Genomic DNA, 23,233 nt, shown 5'->3' on the forward strand with positions numbered 1-23,233 from the left:
TACAGTTGACAAAATATCTACCATGTTTGCGCCACATACATAAGCAACACGTACTCTCTACGTTATATTAGGGCTCATGTTTGCTACATCATTCGTATGCTTTAAGTATAAATCTTTTCAATATTGTGACAGCCCTTTGATGTTGTATAATTTATATATGTATATATATATGTATATATATATATATATATATATATATATATATAAAATCTCCTATGACCTGTTCCATCTCCAACATGCATGCGCAGTGGGAGCTATGGCGTTTCTGCCTTCCTCACCTCTATCGGGGGAATTCAAGTGTTATCACGAGCTGGCGGCCACTAGATGGCACCCAACGGAGCAATTCAAGTGTTGCTCTCTTCGCCCGCTGGCGCTCACTTTACTGTTATGTTGTTCCATCTAGTGACGTGTGTGTGTGTGTGTGTGTATATATATATATATATATATATATATATATGGAAAAGTCAGTACTTAGAGAAAGATGTAACCAACAAAACAAATGGTGGTGCAAGGTCAAAAAAGGGTTAATATTGACACTCACTTTTCCCAGGTAATGAAAAAAGAATATACCAGCACTCACTTTTAGAGATGAAAAATTATTATTTATTCTTCATAAAGATTACATTGCATATAGACCGACAGCTGTTTCAACCAGCACAGAGTGGTTTTCTTCAGTGGTTTGTTAGGAAAGCTTATTATTACTGTAGTGCAGAAGTGTGCTGTAACCCATAGCAACCAATATAATTTAGCTTTCAGTAATTTAATTTGCAGATGATCAATCTTTATTGGTTGCTCTGGATTTCAGCATAATTATACAGTTCCACTGCATGTTGCTAAATAGGATGTTAGGTGTTATTACAAGGTTTTAAGTCTAGACTAGAGTTATTTAGAAATTGAAACTAAATATCTAAAACTATGACTGTATTCTTGTTTTTCATGTATATGATGGTAATTCCATAATCACGTTTATACCACTGACTAAACAGATTACCTAATTGTGTAGTCAGTACATTATGAATCTTGTGTAACTCGTATTCCATGATTATGCACTGCAGCGTCAATGTGTGGAATATGCACTGAAAGCACGTCCCCTGAGAAGGTACATCCCCAAAAACCCCTATCAGTATAAATTCTGGTATGTCGTCAACTCCACGGGGTTTGAGTACATCATGTTTGTTCTCATCATGCTGAATACACTGTGCTTGGCTATGCAGGTACGTGACCAGAAGGGGGAGCTGTGGTTCTTACATTAGTATTGGCTTTGTGACAGGACCGTGTGCTCATACTCTGTTCAGTAACCCAGAATGAGTAGGTTCCTCTCAGACTAAACATGTTTTATTGTTATGTGGAGATTTGGTCCAACTGAAGAAGTTCCCAATGGTGCAGTGCTGCAATGACCTCACTGACTAAAGTAGGCCATATTCATACTCTCATCCTCCTTGTCCATGCCCATGAGCTGTATATGCATGTATGGGAAGAGGGGAGATGAGATTACTGCCTGTATGAATCTGGCAAGCTTGCAGCTCTGGACTGTTTGATCCTGTGGGAGTTCCTGCTGAGTTTGGATAATCCTGGATTAAAGGAATCATTTTGTACAGTGAACTATTTTTCTTTAAGTTTATTTAGTAGCAGTTATTTGAAATGAATACGTAGATCAGTCATGCTTTATTCTACAAAGTGACAGAACCGTAAAGGCAAGAGAGGGATGAGGAGAATGATTGCCTTTTCCATGGTATTGTCATTTCTCTATCGTCCTAGTGGATGCTGGGGTTCCTGAAAGGACCATGGGGAATAGCGGCTCCGCAGGAGACAGGGCACAAAAGTAAAGCTTTCCGATCAGGTGGTGTGCACTGGCTCCTCCCCCTATGACCCTCCTCCAAGCCAGTTAGATTTTTGTGCCCGGCCGAGAAGGGTGCAATCTAGGTGGCTCTCCTAAAGAGCTGCTTAGAAAAGTTTAGCTTAGGTTTTTTATTTTACAGTGAGTCCTGCTGGCAACAGGATCACTGCAACGAGGGACTTAGGGGAGAAGAAGTGAACTCACCTGCGTGCAGGATGGATTGGCTTCTTGGCTACTGGACATCAGCTCCAGAGGGACGATCACAGGTACAGCCTGGATGGTCACCGGAGCCTTGCCGCCGGCCCCCTTGCAGATGCTGAAGTAAGAAGAGGTCCAGAATCGGCGGCAGAAGACTCCTCAGTCTTCTAAAGGTAGCGCACAGCACTGCAGCTGTGCGCCATTTTCCTCTCAGCACACTTCACACGGCAGTCACTGAGGGTGCAGGGCGCTGGGAGGGGGGCGCCCTGGGAGGCAAATGAATACCTATTTTGGCTAAAAATACCTCACATATAGCCTCCGGAGGCTATATGGAGATATTTAACCCCTGCCAGAATCCGTTAAGAGCGGGAGACGAGGCCGCCGAAAAAGGGGCGGGGCCTATCTCCTCAGCACACAGCGCCATTTTCCCTCACAGAAAGGCTGGAGGGAAGGCTCCCAGGCTCTCCCCTGCACTGCACTACAGAAACAGGGTTAAAACAGAGAGGGGGGGGCACTAATTTGGCGTTAGAAATATATAAAAAAGATGCTATAAGGGAAAACACTTATATAAGGTTGTCCCTATATAATTATAGCGTTTTTGGTGTGTGCTGGTAAACTCTCCCTCTGTCTCTCCAAAGGGCTAGTGGGTCCTGTCCTCTATCAGAGCATTCCCTGTGTGTGTGCTGTGTGTCGGTACGTGTGTGTCGACATGTATGAGGACGATGTTGGTGAGGAGGCGGAGCAATTGCCTGTAATGGTGATGTCACTCTCTAGGGAGTCGACACCGGAATGGATGGCTTATTTAGGGAATTACGTGATAATGTCAACACGCTGCAAGGTCGGTTGACGACATGAGACGGCCGACAAACAATTAGTACCGGTCCAGACGTCTCAAAAACACCGTCAGGGGTTTTAAAACGCCCGTTTACTTTAGTCGGTCGACACAGACACAGACAGGGACACTGAATCCAGTGTCGACGGTGAATAAACAAACGTATTCCTTATTAGGGCCACACGTTAAAGGCAATGAAGGAGGTGTTTCATATTTCTGATACTACAAGTACCACAAAAGAGGGTATTATGTGGGATGTGAAAAAACTACCGTAGTTTTTCCTGAATCAGATAAATTAAATAAAGTGTGTGATGATGCGTGGGTTCCCCCCGATAGAAAATTATGGGCGGTATACCCTTTCCCGCCAGAAGTTAGGGCGCGTTGGGAAACACCCCTTAGGGTGGATAAGGCGCTCACACGCTTATCAAAACAAGTGGCGGTACCGTCTATAGATAGGGCCGTCCTCAAGGACCAGCTGACAGGAGGCTGGAAAATATCATAAAAAGTATATACACACATACTGGTGTTATACTGCGACCAGCGATCGCCTCAGCCTGGATGTGCAGAGCTGGGGTGGCTTGGTCGGATTCCCTGACTAAAAATATTGATACCCTTGACAGGGACAGTATTTTATTGACTATAGAGCATTTAAAGGATGCATTTCTATATATGCGAGATGCACAGAGGGATATTTGCACTCTGGCATCAAGAGTAAATGCGATGTCCATATCTGCCAGAAGATGTTATGGACACGACAGTGGTCAGGTGATGCAGATTCCAAACGGCACAAAGGTGTATTGCCGTATAAAGGAAGAGGAGTTATTTGGGGTCGGTCCATCGGACCTGGTGGCCACGGCAACTGCTGGAAAATCCGCCGTTTTTACCCTAAGTCACATCTCTGCAGAAAAAGACACCGTCTTTTCAGCCTCAGTCCTTTCGTCCCTATAAGATCATATCTGCCCAGGGATAGAGGAAAGGGAAGAAGACTGCAGCAGGCAGCCCATTCCCAGGAACAGAAGCGTTCCACCGCTTCTGACAAGTTCTCAGCATGGCGCTGAGACCGTACAGGACCCCTGGATCCTACAAGTAGTATCCCAGGGGTACAGATTGGAATGTCGAGACGTTTCCCCTTCGCAGGCTCCTGAAGTCTGCTTTACCAAGGTCTCCCTCCGACAAGGAGGCAGTATGGGAAAAAATTCACAAGCTGTATTCCCAGCAGGTGATAATTAAATTACCCCTCCTACTACAAGAAAAGGGGTATTATTCCACACTATATTGTGGTACTGAAGCCAGAAGGCTAGGTGAGACTTATTCTAAAAAAATTTTTTGAACACTTACAAAGGTTCAAATCAAGATGGAGTCACTCAGAGCAGTGATAACGAACCAGGAAGAAGGGGACTATATAGTGTCCCGGGACATCAGGGATGCTTACCTCTATGTCCCAAATTTGCCCTTCTCACTAAGGGTACCTCAGGTTCGTGGTGCAGAACTGTCACTATCAGTTTCAGACGCTGCCGTTTGGATTGTCCACGGCACCCCGGGTCTTTACCAAGGTAATGGCCGAAATGATGATTCTTCTTCGAAGAAAAGGCGTCTTAATTATCCCTTACTTGGACGATCTCCTGATAAGGGCATAGTCCAGGGAACAGTTGGAGGTCGGAGTAGCACTATCTCGGATACTGCTACAACAGCACGGGTGGATTCTAAATATTCCAAAATCGCAGCTGATCCCGACGACACGTCTGCTGTGCCTAGGGATGATTCTGGACACAGTCCAGAAAAAGGTGTTTCTCCCGGAAGAGAAAGCCAGGGAGTTATCCGAGCTAGTCAGGAACCTCCTAAAAACAGTGCATCATTGCACAAGGGTCCTGGTAAAAATGGTGGCTTCCTACGAAGCAATTCCATTCGGCAGATTTCACGCAAGAACTTTTCAGTGGGATCTGCTGGACAAATGGTCCGGATCGCATCTTCAGATGCATCAGCGGATAACCCTATATCCAAGGACAAGGGTGTCTCTCCTGTGGTGGTTATAGAGTGCTCATCTTCTAGAGGGCCGCAGATTCGGCATTCAGGATTGGATGCTGGTGACCACGGAGCCCAGCCCGAGAGGCTGGGGAGCAGTCACACAAGGAAAAAATTTCCAGGGAGTGTGATCAAGTCTGGAGACTTTTCTCCACATAAATATACTGGAGCTAAGGGTAAATTTATAATGCTCTAAGCTTAGCAAGACCTCTGCTTCAAGGTCAGCCGGTATTGATCCAGTGGGAAAAACATCACGGCAGTCGCCCACGTAAACAGACAGGGCGACACAAGAAGCAGGAGGGCAATGGCAAAAACTGCAAGGACTTTTCGCTGGGCGGAAAATCATGTGATAGCACTGTCAGCAGTGTTTCATCCCGGGAATGGAAACTGGGAAGCAGACTTCCTCAGCAGGCACGACCTCCACCCGGGAGAGTGGAAGTTTTTTCCACATGATTGTAAACCGTTGGGAAATACCAAAGGTGGACATGATGGCGTCCCGTCTGAACAAAAAACGGGACAGGTATTGCGCCAGGTCAAGAGACCCTCAGGCAATAGCTGTGGACGTTCTGGTAACACCGTGGGTGTACCAGTCGGTGTATGTGTTCCCTCCTCTGCTTCTCATACCTAAGGTGCTGAGAATTATAAGACGTAGAGGAGTAAGAACTATACTCATGGCTCCGGATTGGCCAAGAAGGACTTGGTACCCGGAACTTCAAGAGATGCTTACAGAGGTCTTATGGCCTCTGCCGCTAAGAAGGGACTTGCTTCAGCAAGTACCATGTCTGTTCCAAGACTTACCGCAGCTGCGTTTGTCGGCATGGCGGTGGAAAGCCGGATCCTAAGGGAAAAAGGCATTCCGGAAGAGGTCATTCCTACCCTGGTCAAAGCCAGAAAGGAGGTGACCGCACAACATTATCACCACATGTGGCGAAAATATGTTGCGTGGTGTGAGGCCAGGAAGGCCCCACAAAGAAATTTCAACTCGGTCGTTTCCTGCATTTCCTGCAAACAGGAGTGTCTATGGGCCTCAAATTGGGGTCCATTAAGGTTCAAATTTCGGCCCTGTCGATTTTCTTCCAGAAAGAATTGGCTTCAGTTCCTGAAGTCCAGAAGTTTGTCAAGGGAGTATTGCATATACAACCCCCTTTTGTGCCTCCAGTGGCACTGTGGGATCTCAACGTAGTTCTGGGATTCCTCAAATCACATTGGTTTAAAACCAGTCAAATCTGTGGATTTGAAGCATCTCACATGAAAAGTGACCATGCTCTTGGCCCTGGCCTGGACCAGGCGAGTGTCAAATTGGTGGTTTTTTCTCAAAAAAGCCCATATCTGTTTGTCCATTCGGACAGGGCAGAGCTGCGGACTCGTCCCCAGTTCTCTCCCTAAGGTGGTGTCAGTGTTTCACCTGAACCAGCTTATTGTGGTGCCTTGCACCTACTAGGGACTTGGAGGACTCCAAGTTGCTAGATGTTGTCAGGGCCCTGAAAATATGTTCCAGGACGGCTGGAGTCAGGAAAACTGACTTGCTGTTATCCTGTATGCACCCAACAAACTGGGTGCTCTTGCTTCTAAGCAGACTATTGCTAGTTGGATGTGTAATACAATTCAGCTTGCACATTCTGTGGCAGGCCTGCCACAGCCAAAATATGTAAATGCCCATTCCACAAGGAAGGTGGGCTCATCTTGGGCGGCTGCCCGAGGGGTCTCGGCTTTACAACTTTGCCGAGCAGCTACTTGGTCAGGGGCAAACACGTTTGCTAAATTCTACAAATTTGATACCCTGGCTAAGGAGGACCTGGAGTTCTCTCATTCGGTGCTGCAGAGTCATCCGCACTCTCCCGCCCGTTTGGGAGCTTTGGTATAATCCCCATGGTCCTTTCAGGAACCCCAGCATCCACTAGGACGATAGAGAAAATAAGAATTTACTTACCGATAATTCTATTTCTCGGAGTCCGTAGTGGATGCTGGGCGCCCATCCCAAGTGCGGATTATCTGCAATACTTGTACATAGTTACAAAAATCGGGTTATTATTGTTGTGAGCCATCTTTTCAGAGGCTCCGCTGTTATCATACTGTTAACTGGGTTTAGATCACAAGTTGTACGGTGTGATTGGTGTGGCTGGTATGAGTCTTACCCGGGATTCAAAATTCCTCCCTTATTGTGTACGCTCGTCCGGGCACAGTACCTAACTGGCTTGGAGGAGGGTCATAGGGGGAGGAGCCAGTGCACACCACCTGATCGGAAAGCTTTACTTTTGTGCCCTGTCTCCTGCGGAGCCGCTATTCCCCATGGTCCTTTCAGGAACCCCAGCATCCACTACGGACTCCGAGAAATAGAATTATCGGTAAGTAAATTCTTATTTTTATCTATTTTATTTAGAATTGCAAGACAATTAGATTCCTTACATATTGTGGCATATAAATCTATAAATTTGTATAATATATAACCCCCAGCAGTGCACCCCATTTACTACTGTACTTATATTGTCAGCAAAGCTGTGAATGGGTTGTTGTTTGTTTTGTTTTTGTTTTTTGAGGGGAAGGGGGGGGGGGGGGGGGGCAGAAATTGAACATAAAAGGTATGTTAGAAATACACAGCAGGTAGGTAGAGGCAAGTTTTGTTTACCTGTAACCTAGCATGTCCATAGTAATATACAGTATTAAGAATAGTAAGTAACTGTAGAAGCCTCTGGTTGATGTCAAGTGGACCCTTCTCCTTGTGCTTTATGTTCCCCCTCTCACTACTGGCTGTTTCTCTACCTTCCCACTGTTTGCTTGTTAGCACCTTTCCTCCATTTGCCTCTCGCTTCCCACTGTTTGTACCTTTGCCTATGCCTTTTACTTCACACTGTTTTTCCTCTCTTCCCACTATTTGCACCTTTCTTCCATTTGACTGTGACTTTTGCTTTCTCCTTTATATTCCTCTCCCTTCCCCACTATTTGCACCATTCTTCCATTTGCCTCTTCCCCTCACTTCTTACTATTTGTACCATTCTTCCATTTGCCTGTACCTCTCACTTCCCGCTGTTTGCACCCTTCTCTCCTATGCCTCTCACTTCTGTTTGTGCCTTTCACTTTACACTGTTTGCACCTTTCTCTCCAATGCCTCTCACTTTTCGCTGTTTACACATTTCTCTCCTGTGCCTCTCACTTCCCACTGTTTGTAGCTTTCTCTCCTGTGCCTTTCACTTTCCGTTGTTTGCACCTTTCCTATGCCTCACACTTCCCGCTGTTTGTACCATTCTCTTCTGTGCATCTCACTTCTCATTATTTGCACCTTTACTATGCCTCTCACTTTCCGCTGTTTGCACCTTTCTCTCCTGTGGCTCTTACTCTCTGTTGTTTGGACCTTTCCCTCCTGTGCCTCTCACTCTCCACTGTTTGCACCTATCCCTCCTGTGCCTCTCACTCTCCGATGTTTTCACCTTTCTCTCCTGTGCCTCTCACTTCCCGCTGCTTGCACTTTTCCCTCCTGTGCCTCTCACTTCTCGCTGTTTGCACCTTTCCCTCCTGTGCCTCTCACTTCCCGCTGTTTGCACCTTTCTCTCCTGTGCCTCTCACTTCCCGCTGTTTGCACTTTTCCCTCCTGTGCCTCTCACTTCCCGTTGTTTGCACCTTTCCCTCCTGTGCCTCTCACTTCCCGCTGTTTGCACCTTTCTCTCCTGTGCCTCTCACTTCCCGCTGTTTGCGTCAATCTTTCACTTCTCAGGAAACGCTTAGGATTAATGTCACCTCACCATATCTCCCAAATGAGGTAGCAAATTAGAGGAACAAGCAGCCTGTCCATGGTTACTACAGTAGCAGTGCTTCTACTCTTACAGTCCACCATCCTCTAGCTTTTATTTCAGTGTCTCCACCTCTCTGCAACAGAGGTGCAAGGAGCAGACTGTGGACAGGAAACAAGCTGTTTTGCCAGTACCATAACTTGGTAGCAGCATCTTGTTCCTTCAAACAATAAGATGCACACACTTTTTAAGACCCAATTATTGCTCTTAAAAATGCATTTATGCTCCAAAAATTAATTAGTTATACATCTACATAGCTTGATGGAACTGTTGATATTGGACATTGTAATAAAATTTTTATTTTATTATTTCTCTAACGTCCTAGTGGATGCTGGGGACTCCGTAAGGACCATGGGGAATAGACGGGCTCCGCAGGAGACAGGGCACTTTAAGAAAGAATTTGGATACTGGTGTGCTCTGGCTCCTCCCTCTATGTCCCTCCTCCAGACCTCAGTTTGAATCTGTGCCCGGACGAGCTGGGTGCTACTTAGTGAGCTCTCCTGAGCTTGCTAAAAAGAAAGTATTTTGTTAGGTTTTTTTTATTTTCAGAGAGATCTGCTGGCAACAGACTCTCTGCAGCGTGGGACTGAGGGGAGAGAAGCAGCCCTACTCACTGAAGATAGGTCCTGCTTCTTAGGCTACTGGACACCATTAGCTCCAGAGGGATCGTACACAGGATCGCACCCTTTGTCGTCCGATCCCGGAGCCGCGCCGCCGTCCCCCTCGCAGAGCCGGAAGACAGAAGCCAGTGACAGAAGCAAGAAGACTTCGAAATCGGTGGCAGAAGACTCCAGTCTTCATATGAGGTAGCGCACAGCACTGCAGCTGTGCGCCATTGCTCCCACACTAAACCCACATACTCCGGTCACTGTAGGGTGCAGGGCGCAGGGGGGGGGCGCCCTGGGCAGCAATTACAGACCTCTTGGCAAAAGTGGGCATATATACAGTTGGGCACTGTATATATGCATGGGCCCCCGTCATATTTTTACACAGAAACGCGGGACAGAAGCCCACCGCTGAAGGGGCGGGGCTTCTTAGCACTCACCAGCGCCATTTTTTATCCACAGCTCCGCTGAGAGGAAGCTCCCCAGGCTCTCCCCTGCAGAATCACGGTAGAAGAGGGTAAAAAGAGAGGGGGGGCACATAAATTTGGCGCAATAACAGTATATACAGCAGCTACTGGGTTAACACTAAGTTACTGTGTGATTCCTGGGACATATAGCGCTGGGGTGTGTGCTGGCATACTCTCTCTCTGTCTCTCCAAAAGGCCTTGTGGGGGAACGGTCTTCAAAAAGAGCATCCCCTGTGTGTGTGGTGTGTCGGTACGCTTGTGTCGGCATGTTTGACGAGGAAGGCTATGTGGAAGCAGAGCGGGAACAAATGAATGTGGGGTCGCCGCCGACGCCGCCGACACCCGATTGGATGGATATGTGGAAGGTTTTAAATGATAATGTTACTTCCTTGCATAAAAGGTTGGATAAAGCTGAAGCCTTAGGACAGCCGGGGTCTCAGCCCATGCCTGATCCTATGTCGCAGAGGCCGTCAGGGTCTCAGAAGCGCCCACTATCCCAAATTGTTGACACAGATATCGACACGGATTCTGACTCCAGTGTCGATGGCGATGATGGCTAAAGCCATCCGTTACATGATTAAAGCAATGAAGGATGTGTTGCACATCACAGAGGAAACCCCAGTCCCTGACAAGAGTGTTTATATGTATGGGGAAAAAAGGCAAGAGGTGACCTTTCCCCCTTCACATGAGTTAAATGAGTTATGTGAAAAGGCTTGGGAATCTCCAGATAGAAAACTGCAGATTTCCAAACGGATGCCCTTGGCGTATCATTTCCCGCCAACGGACAGGTTACGCTGGGAATCCTCCCCTAGGGTAGACAAATCTTTAACACGGTTATCCAAGAGGGTAGCCCTGCCGTCACAGGATACGGCCACCCTAAAAGATGCTGCGGATAGAAAGCAGGAGGGTACCCTGAAGTCCATTTATACACATTCAGGTACCTTACTAAGGCCGGCGATTGCGTCGGCCTGGATGTGTAGTGCTGTAGCAGCATGGACGGATACCTTATCTGAGGAACTTGATACCTTGGACAAGGATACTATATTACTGACCCTGGGGCATATAAAAGACGCTGTCCTATATATGAGAGATGCTCAAAGAGACATTAGCCTACTGGGCTCTAGAATAAATGCAATGTGGATTTCTGCCAGAAGGGTCCTGTGGACTCGGCAATGGACAGGAGATGCCGACTCAAAAAGGCACATGGAGGTTTTACCTTACAAGGGTGAGGAGTTGTTTGGGGAGGGTCTCTCGGACCTGGTCTCCACAGCTACGGCTGGAAAGTAAAATTTTTTGCCATATGTTCTCTCACAACCTAAGAAAGCACCGTATTACCAAATGCAGTCCTTTCGATCACAAAAAGGCAAGAAAGTCCGAGGTGCGTCCTTTCTTGCCAGAGGCAGGGGTAGAGGAAAGAAGCTGCACAATACAGCTAGTTCCCAGGAACAGAAGTCCTCCCCGGCTTCCACTAAATCCACCGCATGATGCTGTGTTAGGCGCCGGGGTCCGCTCGTCGGTGCGGCCCGGCGCCTAGCAACCAGGGACGCCGTGCGCGTACAGCCGCCGGCTCCCTGGCAACGCTAGACACCAGGCGCACGGAGCCGCACGGACCCTAGCAACGGGGACGCCACTGACGGACCGCGTTCCCCGTTGCTGGGTCCATTTTAATTAATAGGACACCTGTTTCCTGGCCATGCAGCTAGGCAGCTGTATGGCATCTAATCCAATCAGCCTCTAAACAGCTGATTGGAGGACTCCCTGTTAAATACACTTCCTGGGCTTCTCACAGACGCCGGTAATAGCTTCTTGCATGCTGTATCTGTTTGCTGAGAGTGTTTCCAGTCCTGCTGTATCCGGTCGTTCCTGTTCTCAGTTGTCCTGTGCTCGGAAGTCGTCATCTGTTCCTGGAGTCCTGACTGAGCACCTTTGAACATCCAGTGGTGTTCGTGAGTCACGGCGTAGCCGTGTGTTGCGGCTTGGCCGCTTTATCATTTATTATTTATTATTTGTGTTTCGGAGCTTTTGCGGAGGATTCCGCTCCCACAGATCCACTCTGGTATCCAGCGGTGCTGGGTAGGAGTAACGGACTAGTGGATTTTGGTTGTCCTTTTCCCTGGCGGGTTTCCGCACATACCTCAGCTTTTATCAGTTAGCTTGTAGCCCCTGGCCTGGTTGTTTAGTCAGAGGGCCCCTTGTTATCACCCTGTCTCGGATTTCCCTTTGTCTCCCATTAAGACCTGAGGGGGCATCGGAGTTGGGCAGACATAATCCGCCCTTCAAACGCGGCTGCCATGGGCTCAAGCAACCATAGTCTCGCAGGGGATTTCTGACAGCACGGGCGAGACAACGGAGTTAGGGCGCCAGGGGCTACTTTCTATTCCCGCTTCCTTCCCCAGCATTACGTTCCAGTGCTCCGGTCCTTGCAATAGGACCTCCTCAGACCAGAGTGCTGGAATCATAACATTATTACCGGCCACACCCAAACTTAAAATTAAACAGGGTTTGATTTTTTCCTTATTCAGTTTTGTAAGATTTATCGGCCTCATGAATCCCACTGGTTTAGGGCCAAATCCTGGCCAGCTCCTAGTTAGCCAGATTCAAGAACTTACTCAGATGGTTCAGGATCTTTCCCTTCGGGTGAAGTCGCAGGAAGATCTTTTACGAACTTCCCCGAGGGTAGTCCCTGAACCAAAAATGCACTTGCCTGACCGCTTTTCTGGTGATAGGAAGGAGTTTTTTAATTTTAAAGAGTCCTGTAAACTTTATTTTCGTTTAAGACCAATCTCCTCAGGTACTGAATCTCAGCGGGTCGGAATTATTATTTCTTTGCTCCAGGGGGATCCTCAGACCTGGGCTTTTGGTTTAAAAGCAGAGGATCCGGCATTGTTGTCAGTAGACGCCTTTCTGGGGTCTTTAGGGCTTTTGTATGATGACCCTGATAGAGAGGCATCCGCTGAGAGTCAGTTACGCGCTCTCAGACAGGGTAGAAATCCTGCAGAGGTTTATTCTACGGAGTTTCGCCGTTGGTCGAACGACTGTGGCTGGAATGACCCAGCCCTGCGCAGTCAGTTTCGCCTCGGCTTATCTGAGTCTATAAAAGACAGTCTCCTTCAGTATCCCGCTCCTGAGACTCTCGATAAACTCATGGAGCTTTCTATTAAGATTGATCGTCGTCTCAGAGAGCGGAGGGCTGAAAAAGGAGCACCTGTCAGGTCTACTCCATGTGTATTTTCCATTCCTGAGGACATAGAGGAGCCCATGCAGATGGGTCTCTCCCGGCTGTCTCCAGAAGAAAGAGCCAGAAGGCAAAACTCTGGTCTTTGTTTGTACTGTTGGGGGTAAGGGACATTTTGCCCGTAATTGTCCGAATAAGTCGGGAAACGCCTCGACCAAGTGAATTGTGAGGGGGTTCACTTTGGTCTGCAGCTTATCTCCTCGAATAACTCCCTTTTAGTCCCAGCTAAAGTTTCCTTTGGCAGCCTCAGTTCTTCGGTGTCGGCTTTTGTTGACAGTGGAGCTGCAGGGAACTTTATGGACTTAACGTGGGCCAAGGCCTTGGGTATTCCTCAGTTAGCTTTGGGTAGGTGTATCACCATGCATGGTTTAGATGGGAGTCCCTTGTCCAATGGGGTTATTTCCCTCTGTACACCCCCTGTACTACTTACGGTAGGAGCTCTTCATTCCGAAAAAAATTGAGTTTTTCCTTACCCATTGCCCAGCAGTTCCAGTGGTTCTGGGTCACCCTTGGCTGGCCTTTCATAATCCCATCATTGATTGGCAGTCGGGGGAGATCTCACAATGGGGTACCATCTGTAATAAGGAATGTATTACATTTCCCGTCAGAATAGCTGCTGCCATTCCCGAACCCATTCCCGTGGAATACCAGGACTTTGTTGATGTATTTTCCAAGGGCAATGCGGACATTCTGCCTCCCCATCGGCCTTATGATTGAGCTATTGAGCTAATTCCTGGTGCCACATTGCCAAAGGGAAGGTTATATGCATTGTCCGGGCCAGAAACTGCGGCCATGAATGAGTATGTTAAGGAGAGCCTAGGGAAAGGATTTATCAGGCCATCTAAATCCCCTTTAAGTGCAGGCTTCTTCTTTGTGGAGAAGAAAGATGGATCACTCAGACCTTGCATTGACTTTAGAGCCCTGAATAAGATCTCAGTTAAAAATACTTACCCTCTGCCGCTGATTTCTGTCCTCTTTGATCAGCTGCGTTCGGCTGTGATTTTTTCTAAAATTGACCCTAGGGGAGCGTATAACCTCATCCGAATCAAGTCGGGAGATGAATGGAAGACGGCGTTCAGTACTCAGTCGGGTCACTACGAGTATCTGGTGATGCCGTTCGGCTTGTCTAACGCTCCGGCAGTTTTCCAGGATCTCATTAACGATGTGCTCCGTGATTTTCTAGGAAGATTCGTGGTCGTTTACTTAGACGACATCCTGATCTATTCTGACTCTATTGAACAACATGTTACCCAGGTGCGTCAGGTTCTTCAAAAATTACGTGAAAATCACCTATATGCCAAGCTGGAGAAGTGTGAGTTTCATGTCACGGAGGTATCCTTTTTAGGGTACATTATTTCCCCTCGGGGATTCTGTATGGAACCTAAGAAGCTCCAAGCCATCCTTAGTTGGGCGCAACCCACCAACTTAAAAGCAATTCAGCGCTTTTTAGGGTTTGCGAATTATTATAGAAGATTTATTCATGCTTTTTCCGACCTGGTTGCTCCCATGGTGGCACTGACTAAGAAGGGAGCGGATCCTACCAACTGGTCACGTGAAGCTGAGTTATCCTTTCAGGCCTTGAAACAAGCTTTTGTCTCAGCCCCAGTCCTCAGACATCCCAACCCTGAATTGCCCTTCATTGTTGAGGTTGATGCCTCGGAGGTTGGAGTGGGGGCTATCCTATCTCAGAAGGATCCGGACTCTCTAGAACTACATCCTTGTGCCTTTATGTCCAGGAAATTCTCATCCGCTGAATCCAACTACGATGTTGGTAACCGGGAGTTACTGGCTATTAAATGGGCTTTCGAGGAGTGGAGGCATTGGCTTGAGGGAGCAACACATACCATTTCAGTATTGACTGACCACAAAAATCTTCAGTACATCGAATCAGCTAAGCGGCTGAATGCCCGGCAGGCTCGTTGGGCTTTATTTTTTACTCGTTTCAAGTTTATTATCACCTTTAGGCCAGGTTCCAAGAATACCAAGGCGGATGCCCTGTCACGCAGTTTTCTTCCAGTTCATAATAACAGTCCTGTTACTCCCATACTTCCGTCTTCAGTCATTTGGGCAGGCCTCACACAAGATTTATTTACCCAGTTAAAGCAGCTTCAACATCAAGCTCCTGGAAATACTCCTGCTGGTCGTCTTTACGTCCCTGAGTTTTTGAGAGCTACTGTTTTGACTGAGTTTCATGATAGCAAAGTTGCCGGGCATCCGGGGATCTCTAAGACTTTGGAATTAGTCTCCCGCTCAGTATGGTGGCCTGGTCTTTCTAAAGACATTAAGGAGTTTGTTTTTTCTTGTCAGGTCTGTGCACAGCATAAGGTTCCCCGTTCCTTGCCTATCGGGCAACTTATGCCCTTAAATGTTCCTCTCAGGCCATGGTCTCATATTTCCATGGATTTTGTGGTAGACCTCCCTCTGTCAGCCGGATTCCGAGTCATATGGGTGGTAGTGGACCGTTTTAGCAAGATGGCCCATTTCATTGCTCTTCCCCGACTGCCATCTGCCCAGGGATTGGCAGTTTTGTTTCTCCGCCATGTTTTCAGACTTCATGGGTTGCCCACTGATATTGTTTCTGATCGGGGTCCACAATTCATTGCACAATTCTGGAAGTCTTTTTGTGCCTCATTAAAGATGAAATTGTCTTTAACATCCGGCTACCATCCCCAATCCAACGGGCAGACCGAGCGAGTTAATCAATCATTAAAACATTATTTGCGTTTGTACTCAGCCAAACTCCAGAATGATTGGTCCGAGTTTCTTCCTTTGGCGGAGTTTGCTTACAACAATTCTTGTCATTCCTCCACTAATGTGTCTCCATTCTTTTCAGTTTTTGGTTTTCACCCCAGAGCTAATTCTTTTTTTCAACATTCCTCTGTTTCCTCGCTAACCTTAACCTCTCATCTCAGAGTCATTTGGAAAAAAGTGCACCTTGCTCTCAGAAAAGCGGCATTTCGAGAGAAAAAAATTTCTGACAGGCTCCGGCATCCTTGCACTTTTAAGGTGGGAGATAGGGTATGGTTGTCGACTCGTAACATTAAACTTCGACAAACCTCAGCTAGATTGGCCCCAAATTTATTGGACCATTTCATATTATTAAAAAAATCAATCCAGTTGCTTTCCGGTTACGTTTACCAAGAGCTCTCCGGATCGGAAATACGTTCCATTGCTCCCTGTTGAAACCATACGTTTCTTCCAGTAGATTTCCTCGGAAGATCTCTCAGGGGAAATCACCAGTAGATGTACAGGGTCATCAGGAGTTCTTGGTGGAGAAGGTTCTCGATTCCAAATTGTCCCGGGGTCGGCTTTATTTTCTGGTGCACTGGAGAGGCTATGGTCCAGAGGAAAGGTCTTGGGTCCTGGATAAGGATCTCCATGCCCCGAGGCTCAAGAGGGCATTTTTTCGGGAATTTCCTCGGAAACCTGGCTTTAGGGGTTCCTTGACCCCTCCTCAAGGGGGGGGTACTGTTAGGCGCTGGGGTCCGCTCGTCGGTGCGGCCCGGCGCCTAGCAACCAGGGACGCCGTGCGCGTACAGCCGCCGGCTCCCTGGCAACGCCGGGCGCACGGAGCCGCACGGACCCTAGCAACGGGGACGCCACTGACGGACCGCGTTCCCCGTTGCTGGGTCCATTTTAATTAATAGGACACCTGTTTCCTGGCCATGCAGCTAGGCAGCTGTATGGCATCTAATCCAATCAGCCTCTAAACAGCTGATTGGAGGACTCCCTGTTAAATACACTTCCTGGGCTTCTCACAGACGCCGGTAATAGCTTCTTGCATGCTGTATCTGTTTGCTGAGAGTGTTTCCAGTCCTGCTGTATCCGGTCGTTCCTGTTCTCAGTTGTCCTGTACTCGGAAGTCGTCATCTGTTCCTGGAGTCCTGACTGAGCACCTTTGAACATCCAGTGGTGTTCGTGAGTCACGGCGTAGCCGTGTGTTGCGGCTTGGCCGCTTTATCATTTATTATTTAAAATTTGTGTTTCGGAGCTTTTGCGGAGGATTCCGCTCCCACAGATCCACTCTGGTATCCAGCGGTGCTGGGTAGGAGTAACGGACTAGTGGATTTTGGTTGTCCTTTTCCCTGGCGGGTTTCCGCACATACCTCAGCTTTTGTCAGTTAGCTTGTAGCCCCTGGCCTGGTTGTTTAGTCAGAGGGCCCCTTGTTATCACCCTGTCTCGGATTTCCCTTTGTCTCCCATTAAGACCTGAGGGGGCATCGGAGTTGGGCAGACATAATCCGCCCTTCAAACGCGGCTGCCATGGGCTCAAGCAACCATAGTCTCGCAGGGGATTTCTGACAGCACGGGCGAGACAACGGAGTTAGGGCGCCAGGGGCTACTTTCTATTCCCGCTTCCTTCCCCAGCATTACGTTCCAGTGCTCCGGTCCTTGCAATAGGACCTCCTCAGACCAGAGTGCTGGAATCATAACATTCTGGGGCTCCACAGGTGGAGCTAGGCCCGGTGGGGGCGCGTCTCTGAAATTTCAGCCACGAGTGGGTTCACTCCCAGGTGGATCCCTGGGCTATAGAGATTGTGTCTCAGGGATACAAGCTGGAATTCGAAGAGATGCCCCCCCACCGTTACCTCAAATCGGCCCTGGCAGCTTCCCCCTTAGAGAGGGAAATAGTGTTAGCTGCAATTCACAAATTGTATCTTCAGCAAGTGGTGGTCAAGGTTCCCCTCCTTCAACAAGGAAAGGGTTACTATTCGACCATGTTTGTGGTACCGAAACCGGACGGTTCGGTCAGACCCATATTGAATTTAAAATCCCTGAACATATACCTGAAAAGGTTCAAGTTCAAGATGGAATCGCTCAGAGCGGTCATCGCAAGCCTGGAAGGGGGGGATTTTATGGTGTCTCTGAACATAAAGGATGCTTACCTTCATGTCCCCATTTATCCACCTCATCAGGAGTACCTCAGATTTGTGGTACAGGATTGTCATTACCAATTCCAGACGTTGCCGTTTGGTCTCTCTACGGCACCGAGAATATTTACCAAGGTAATGGCGGAAATGATGGTGCTCCTGCGACGGCAAGGAGTCACAATTATCCCATACTTGGACGATCTCCTCATAAAGGCAAGTTCCAGAAAGCAGTTGCTGATCAGCGTAGCACGCTCTCGGGAAGTGTTACAACAGCACGGCTGGATTCTAAATATTCCAAAGTCGCAGTTGATTCCTACGACTCATCTGCCCTTCCTGGGCATGATTCTGGACACAGGCCAGAAGAGGGTTTATCTCCCGATGGAGAAGGCTCAGGGGCTTATGACACTGTCAGAGACCTATTAAAACCAAAACAGGTGTCGGTGCATCAATGCACGCAAGTCCTGGGAAAGATGGTGGCATCATACGAGGCCATTCCTTTCGGCAGGTTCCATGCGAGGACCTTTCAATGGGATCTGTTGGACAAGTGGTCCGGATCACATCTAAAAATCCCCCAGGGCCAGGGTGTCTCTCCTGTGGTGGCTGCAGGGTGCTCACCTTCTCGAGGGCCGCAGATTCGGCATTCAGGACTGGGTCCTGGTGACCACGTACGCAAGCCTCCGAGGGTGGGGAGCAGTCACACAGGGAAGAAATTTCCAAGGGCTGTGGTCAAGTCAGGAGACTTGCCTTCACATCAATATCCTGGAACTAAGGGCCATATACAACGCCCTACGTCAAGCGGAGACCCTGCTTCGCGACCAATCGGTGCTGATTCAGTCAGACAACATCACCGCAGTGGCTCATGTAAACCGCTAAGGCGGCACAAGGAGCAGGGTGGCGATGGCGGAAGCCACCAGAATTCTTCGCTGGGCGGAGAATCACGTAAGAGCACTGTCAGCAGTGTGCATTCCGGGAGTGGACAACTGGGAAGCAGACTTCCTCAGCAGGCACGACCTCCACCCGGGAGAGTGGGGACTTCATCAAGAAGTCTTCGCGCAGATTGCAGGTCGGTGGGAACTGCCACAGGTAGACATGATGGCATCCCGCCTCAACAAAAAGCTACAGAGGTATTGCGCCAGGTCAAGAGACCCTCAGGCGATAGCTGTAGACGCACTAGTGACACCGTGGGTGTTCCAGTCGGTCTATGTATTTCCTCCTCTTCCTCTCATACCCAAGGTGCTGAGAATCATAAGAAGAAGAGGAGTGAGAACAATACTCATTGTTCTGGATTGGCCAAGAAGGACTTGGTATCCAGAGCTGCAAGAAATGCTCACAGAGGACCCTTGGCCTCTGCCTCTAAGACAGGACTTGTTGCAACAGGGGCCCTGTCTGTTCCAAGACTTACCGCGGCTGCTTTTGACGGCATGGCGGTTGAACGCCGGATCCTAGCAGAAAAAGGCATTCCGGATGAGGTTATTCCTACGCTGATAAAGGCTAGGAAGGACGTGACGGCTAAACATTATCACCGTATATGGCGAAAATATGTTGCTTGGTGTGAGGCCAGGAATGCCCCTACGGAGGAATTCCAGCTGTGCCGTTTCCTTCACTTCCTACAGTCGGGAGTGTCTTTGGGCCTAAAATTGGGTTCCATTAAGGTCCAGATTTCGGCCCTATCCATTTTCTTTAAAAAAGAACTGGCTTCTCTACCTGAAGTTCAGACGTTTGTAAAGGGAGTGCTGCATATTCAGCCCCCTTTTGTGCCTCCAGTGGCACCTTGGGATCTTAACGTGGTGTTGAGTTTCCTAAAGTCACACTGGTTTGAGCCACTTAAGACCGTGGATTTAAAATTAAGACCGTGGAGTTAAAATTTCTCACGTGGAAGGTGGTCATGCTATTAGCCTTGGCTTCAGCTAGGCATGTGTCAGAATTAGCGGCTTTGTCACATAAAAGTCCCTATCTGGTTTTCCATATGGACAGGGCAGAATTGCGGACCCGTCCGCAATTTCTGCCAAAGGTGGTGTCATCTTTTCATATGAACCAACCTATTGTGGTGCCTGTGGCTACTCGTGACTTGGAGGATTCTGAGTTACTTGATGTGGTCAGGGCTTTGAAAGTTTATGTAGCCAGAACGGCTAGGGTCAGGAAAACAGAGTCTTTGTTTATCCTGTATGCTTCCAACAAGCTTGGTGCTCCTGCTTCAAAGCAAACTATTGCTCGCTGGATCTGTAACACGATTCAGCAGGCTCATTCTGCGGCTGGATTGCCGCTGCCAAAATCATTTAAGGCCCATTCCACTAGGAAGGTGGGCTCTTCTTGGGCGGCTGCCCGAGGGGTCTCGGCATTACAGCTTTGCCGAGCGGCTACTTGGTCAGGTTCAAACACCTTTGCAAAGTTCTACAAGTTTGATACCCTGGCTGAGGAGGACCTTGTGTTTGCTCATTCGGTACTGCAGAGTCATCCGCACTCTCCCGCCCGTTTGGGGTTTGGGAGCTTTGGTATAATCCCCATGATCCTTACGGAGTCCCCAGCATCCACTAGGACGTTAGAGAAAATAAGATTTTACTTACCGGTTAATCTATTTCTCGTAGTCCGTAGTGGATGCTGGGCGCCCGTCCCAAGTGCGGACTTCTTCTGCAATACTTGTATATAGTTATTGCTTAAATAAGGGTTATGTTATGGTTGCATCAGGGTTGATCTGATGCTCCGTTGTTGTTCATACTGTTAACTGGGTAAGTTTATCACAAGTTATACGGTGTGATTGGTGTGACTGGTATGAGTCTTACCCTGGATTCCCAAAATCCTTTCCTTGTACTGTCAGCTCTTCCGGGCACAGTTTCTCTAACTGAGGTCTGGAGGAGGGACATAGAGGGAGGAGCCAGAGCACACCAGTATCCAAATTCTTTCTTAAAGTGCCCTGTCTCCTGCGGAGCCCGTCTATTCCCCATGGTCCTTACGGGGTCCCCAGCATCCACTACGGACTACGAGAAATAGATTTACCGGTAAGTAAAATCTTATTTTTATTTTGTATTGTATTTACATTTGACTATACAGCTGAAATGTGTGTCAGCAGAGACGTGCGGTGAGGTAACTGGCTGAGGAGACACTGGCTACTACCAGAGCCAGATTTACACACAGTGTATGAGCCCAAAGCTTCATATAGGCATTATACAAAGATGCAGCACATTATACTGCTGGAAATGTGGTTACTTTTGGTCAGAGATGTGCGGCAAAGATAGGCATGGGGGTAGCACTGCTTCACCTGCCATAGACTTTTTACTCCAGCGTTTTGACTATAAAAATTATTACATTGTAGACCCTGAAGGAAGATATGTGATTGGAGAGGTAAAGTTAAGCAATGTAATGTATGTATTTTGTAATCTATTTACCCGGAACATTCTCTGACAATAGTTCTGGAAATTATAACCCAGTTTAGCACCTTTTCAGATTATAAAATAAATATTGATAAATTGGAAATGCTGTCTCTCTCGGGTAATCTAGAATTTTTAAAGACTAATCCCTCCTTAAACACAATAAAAGTAGTCTGATCGCATCTCAAATATTTGGGTATCCAAATCCCCGCCAAATTTCCTGATTTATACTCTATATTTTTCCCCACTCATACGAAAGATTTCTAAAATGTTAGAAGGCTTGACTTTACTCCCCCTCTTGTTATTGGGTAGAATAGCGGTGATAAAAAATATTATTTTTCCTAAACTTTTGTATAGCATACAAATGCTCCCAATACGTCTATTAAGTTCTGATATTAATACAAAATCCATTTATACAACATCTTTAAAAAATGTATTTGGAAAAAATGGGAAATCTCGTATTGCTAGAACAAAATTACAATCAATAAGACAGAATGGTGGTTTTGGCCTTCCTGACCTTTTACTGTTTACACATGCAGTCTTTTTTAGATATGCTTTGGATTGGTTACTCAAAAGAAGTGTATACACTGACTATGGTTTGGGTTCAGCCTAATTAGATCCCTTATCTCCAAATGCTCTTCTGCATACACCGAGTGGAAAAATACCTGGACAGTGTTTTCTAAACCCTTTATTTAAGGATACATACCTTTCTCTAACGTCCTAGTGGATGCTGGGGACTCCGTCAGGACCATGGGGAATAGCGGGCTCCGCAGGAGACAGGGCACATCTAAAAAAGCTTTTAGGTCACATGGTGTGTACTGGCTCCTCCCCCTATGACCCTCCTCCAAGCCTCTGTTAGGTTTTTGTGCCCGTCCGAGAAGGGTGCAATCTAGGTGGCTCTCTTAAAGAGCTGTTTAGAAAAGTTTTTTTTTTTTTTAGGTTTCATTCAGTGATTCCTGCTGGCAACAGGATCACTGCAACGAGGGACTTAGGGGAGAGATCTCCAACTCACCTGCGTGCAGGATGGATTGGGATCTTAGGCTACTGGACACTGAGCTCCAGAGGGAGTCGGAACACAGGTCAGCCTGGGGTTCGTCCCGGAGCCGCGCCGCCGATCCCCCTTACAGACGCTGAAGAAGACGGCAGAACGGAGGTCCGGAAACAGGCGGCAGAAGACTTCACAGTCTTCATGAAGGTAGCGCACAGCACTGCAGCTGTGCGCCATTGTTGTCACACGGCTCACTGACCTAGTCACGGAGGGTGCAGGGCGCTGCTGGGGGCGCCCTGGGCAGCAATATAAGTACCTTATTGGCAAAATAAATACATCACATATAGCCATTAAGGCTATATGTATGTATTTTAACCCAGGCCAGTTCTTAAAAACCGGGAGAAAAAACCCGCCGAAAAGGGGGCGGAGCTTATTCTCCTCAGCACACAGCGCCATTTTCCCTCACAGAAAGGCTGAGGGGAAGGCTCCCATGCTCTCCCCTGCACTGCACTACAGAAACAGGGTTAAAACAGAGAGGGGGGGCACTGATTTGGCGATATAAATATATATTAAATGCTATAAGGGAGGAACACTTTTATAAAGGTTGTCCCTGTATAATTATAGCATTTTGGTGTGTGCTGGCAAACTCTCCCTCTGTCTCCCCAAAGGGCTAGTGGGTCCTGTCCTCTATCAGAGCATTCCCTGTGTGGGTGCTGTATGTCGGTACGTGTGTGTCGACATGTATGAGAAAAATGTTGGTGAGGAGGCGGAGCAAATTGCCTGTAATGGTGATGTCACTCTCTAGGGAGTCGACACCGGAATGGATGGCTTACTTGTGGAAGTACGTGATCATGTCAACACGCTGCGAGCCGGTTGACGACATGAGACGACCGGCAAACAAATTAGTACCTGTCCAGGCGTCTCAGACACCGTCAGGGGCTTGTAAAAACGCCCATTTACCTCACGGACACTGACTCCAGTGTCGACGGTGAAGAAACAAACGTATTTTCCTTTAGGGCCACACGTTA

General features: G+C 47.8%; 1 protein-coding gene across 17 annotated transcripts in view; it reads left to right on the forward strand.

Moving 5' to 3' along the window:
* Nucleotides 1-23,233, forward strand: part of CACNA1D (calcium voltage-gated channel subunit alpha1 D) — a 923,074-nt gene that overhangs the window by 675,249 nt on the left and 224,592 nt on the right. For all 17 annotated transcript variants that reach the window (XM_063940823.1, XM_063940810.1, XM_063940825.1 and 14 more), the window contains one exon: nucleotides 1,056-1,214. In XM_063940823.1, coding sequence (XP_063796893.1) covers nucleotides 1,056-1,214 — 159 coding nt within the window. The remainder of the gene's footprint in view (nucleotides 1-1,055; nucleotides 1,215-23,233) is intronic.

The sequence above is a fragment of the Pseudophryne corroboree genome, chromosome 9 (genome assembly GCF_028390025.1).
Source record: "Pseudophryne corroboree isolate aPseCor3 chromosome 9, aPseCor3.hap2, whole genome shotgun sequence".
NCBI lineage: Eukaryota > Metazoa > Chordata > Amphibia > Anura > Myobatrachidae > Pseudophryne > Pseudophryne corroboree.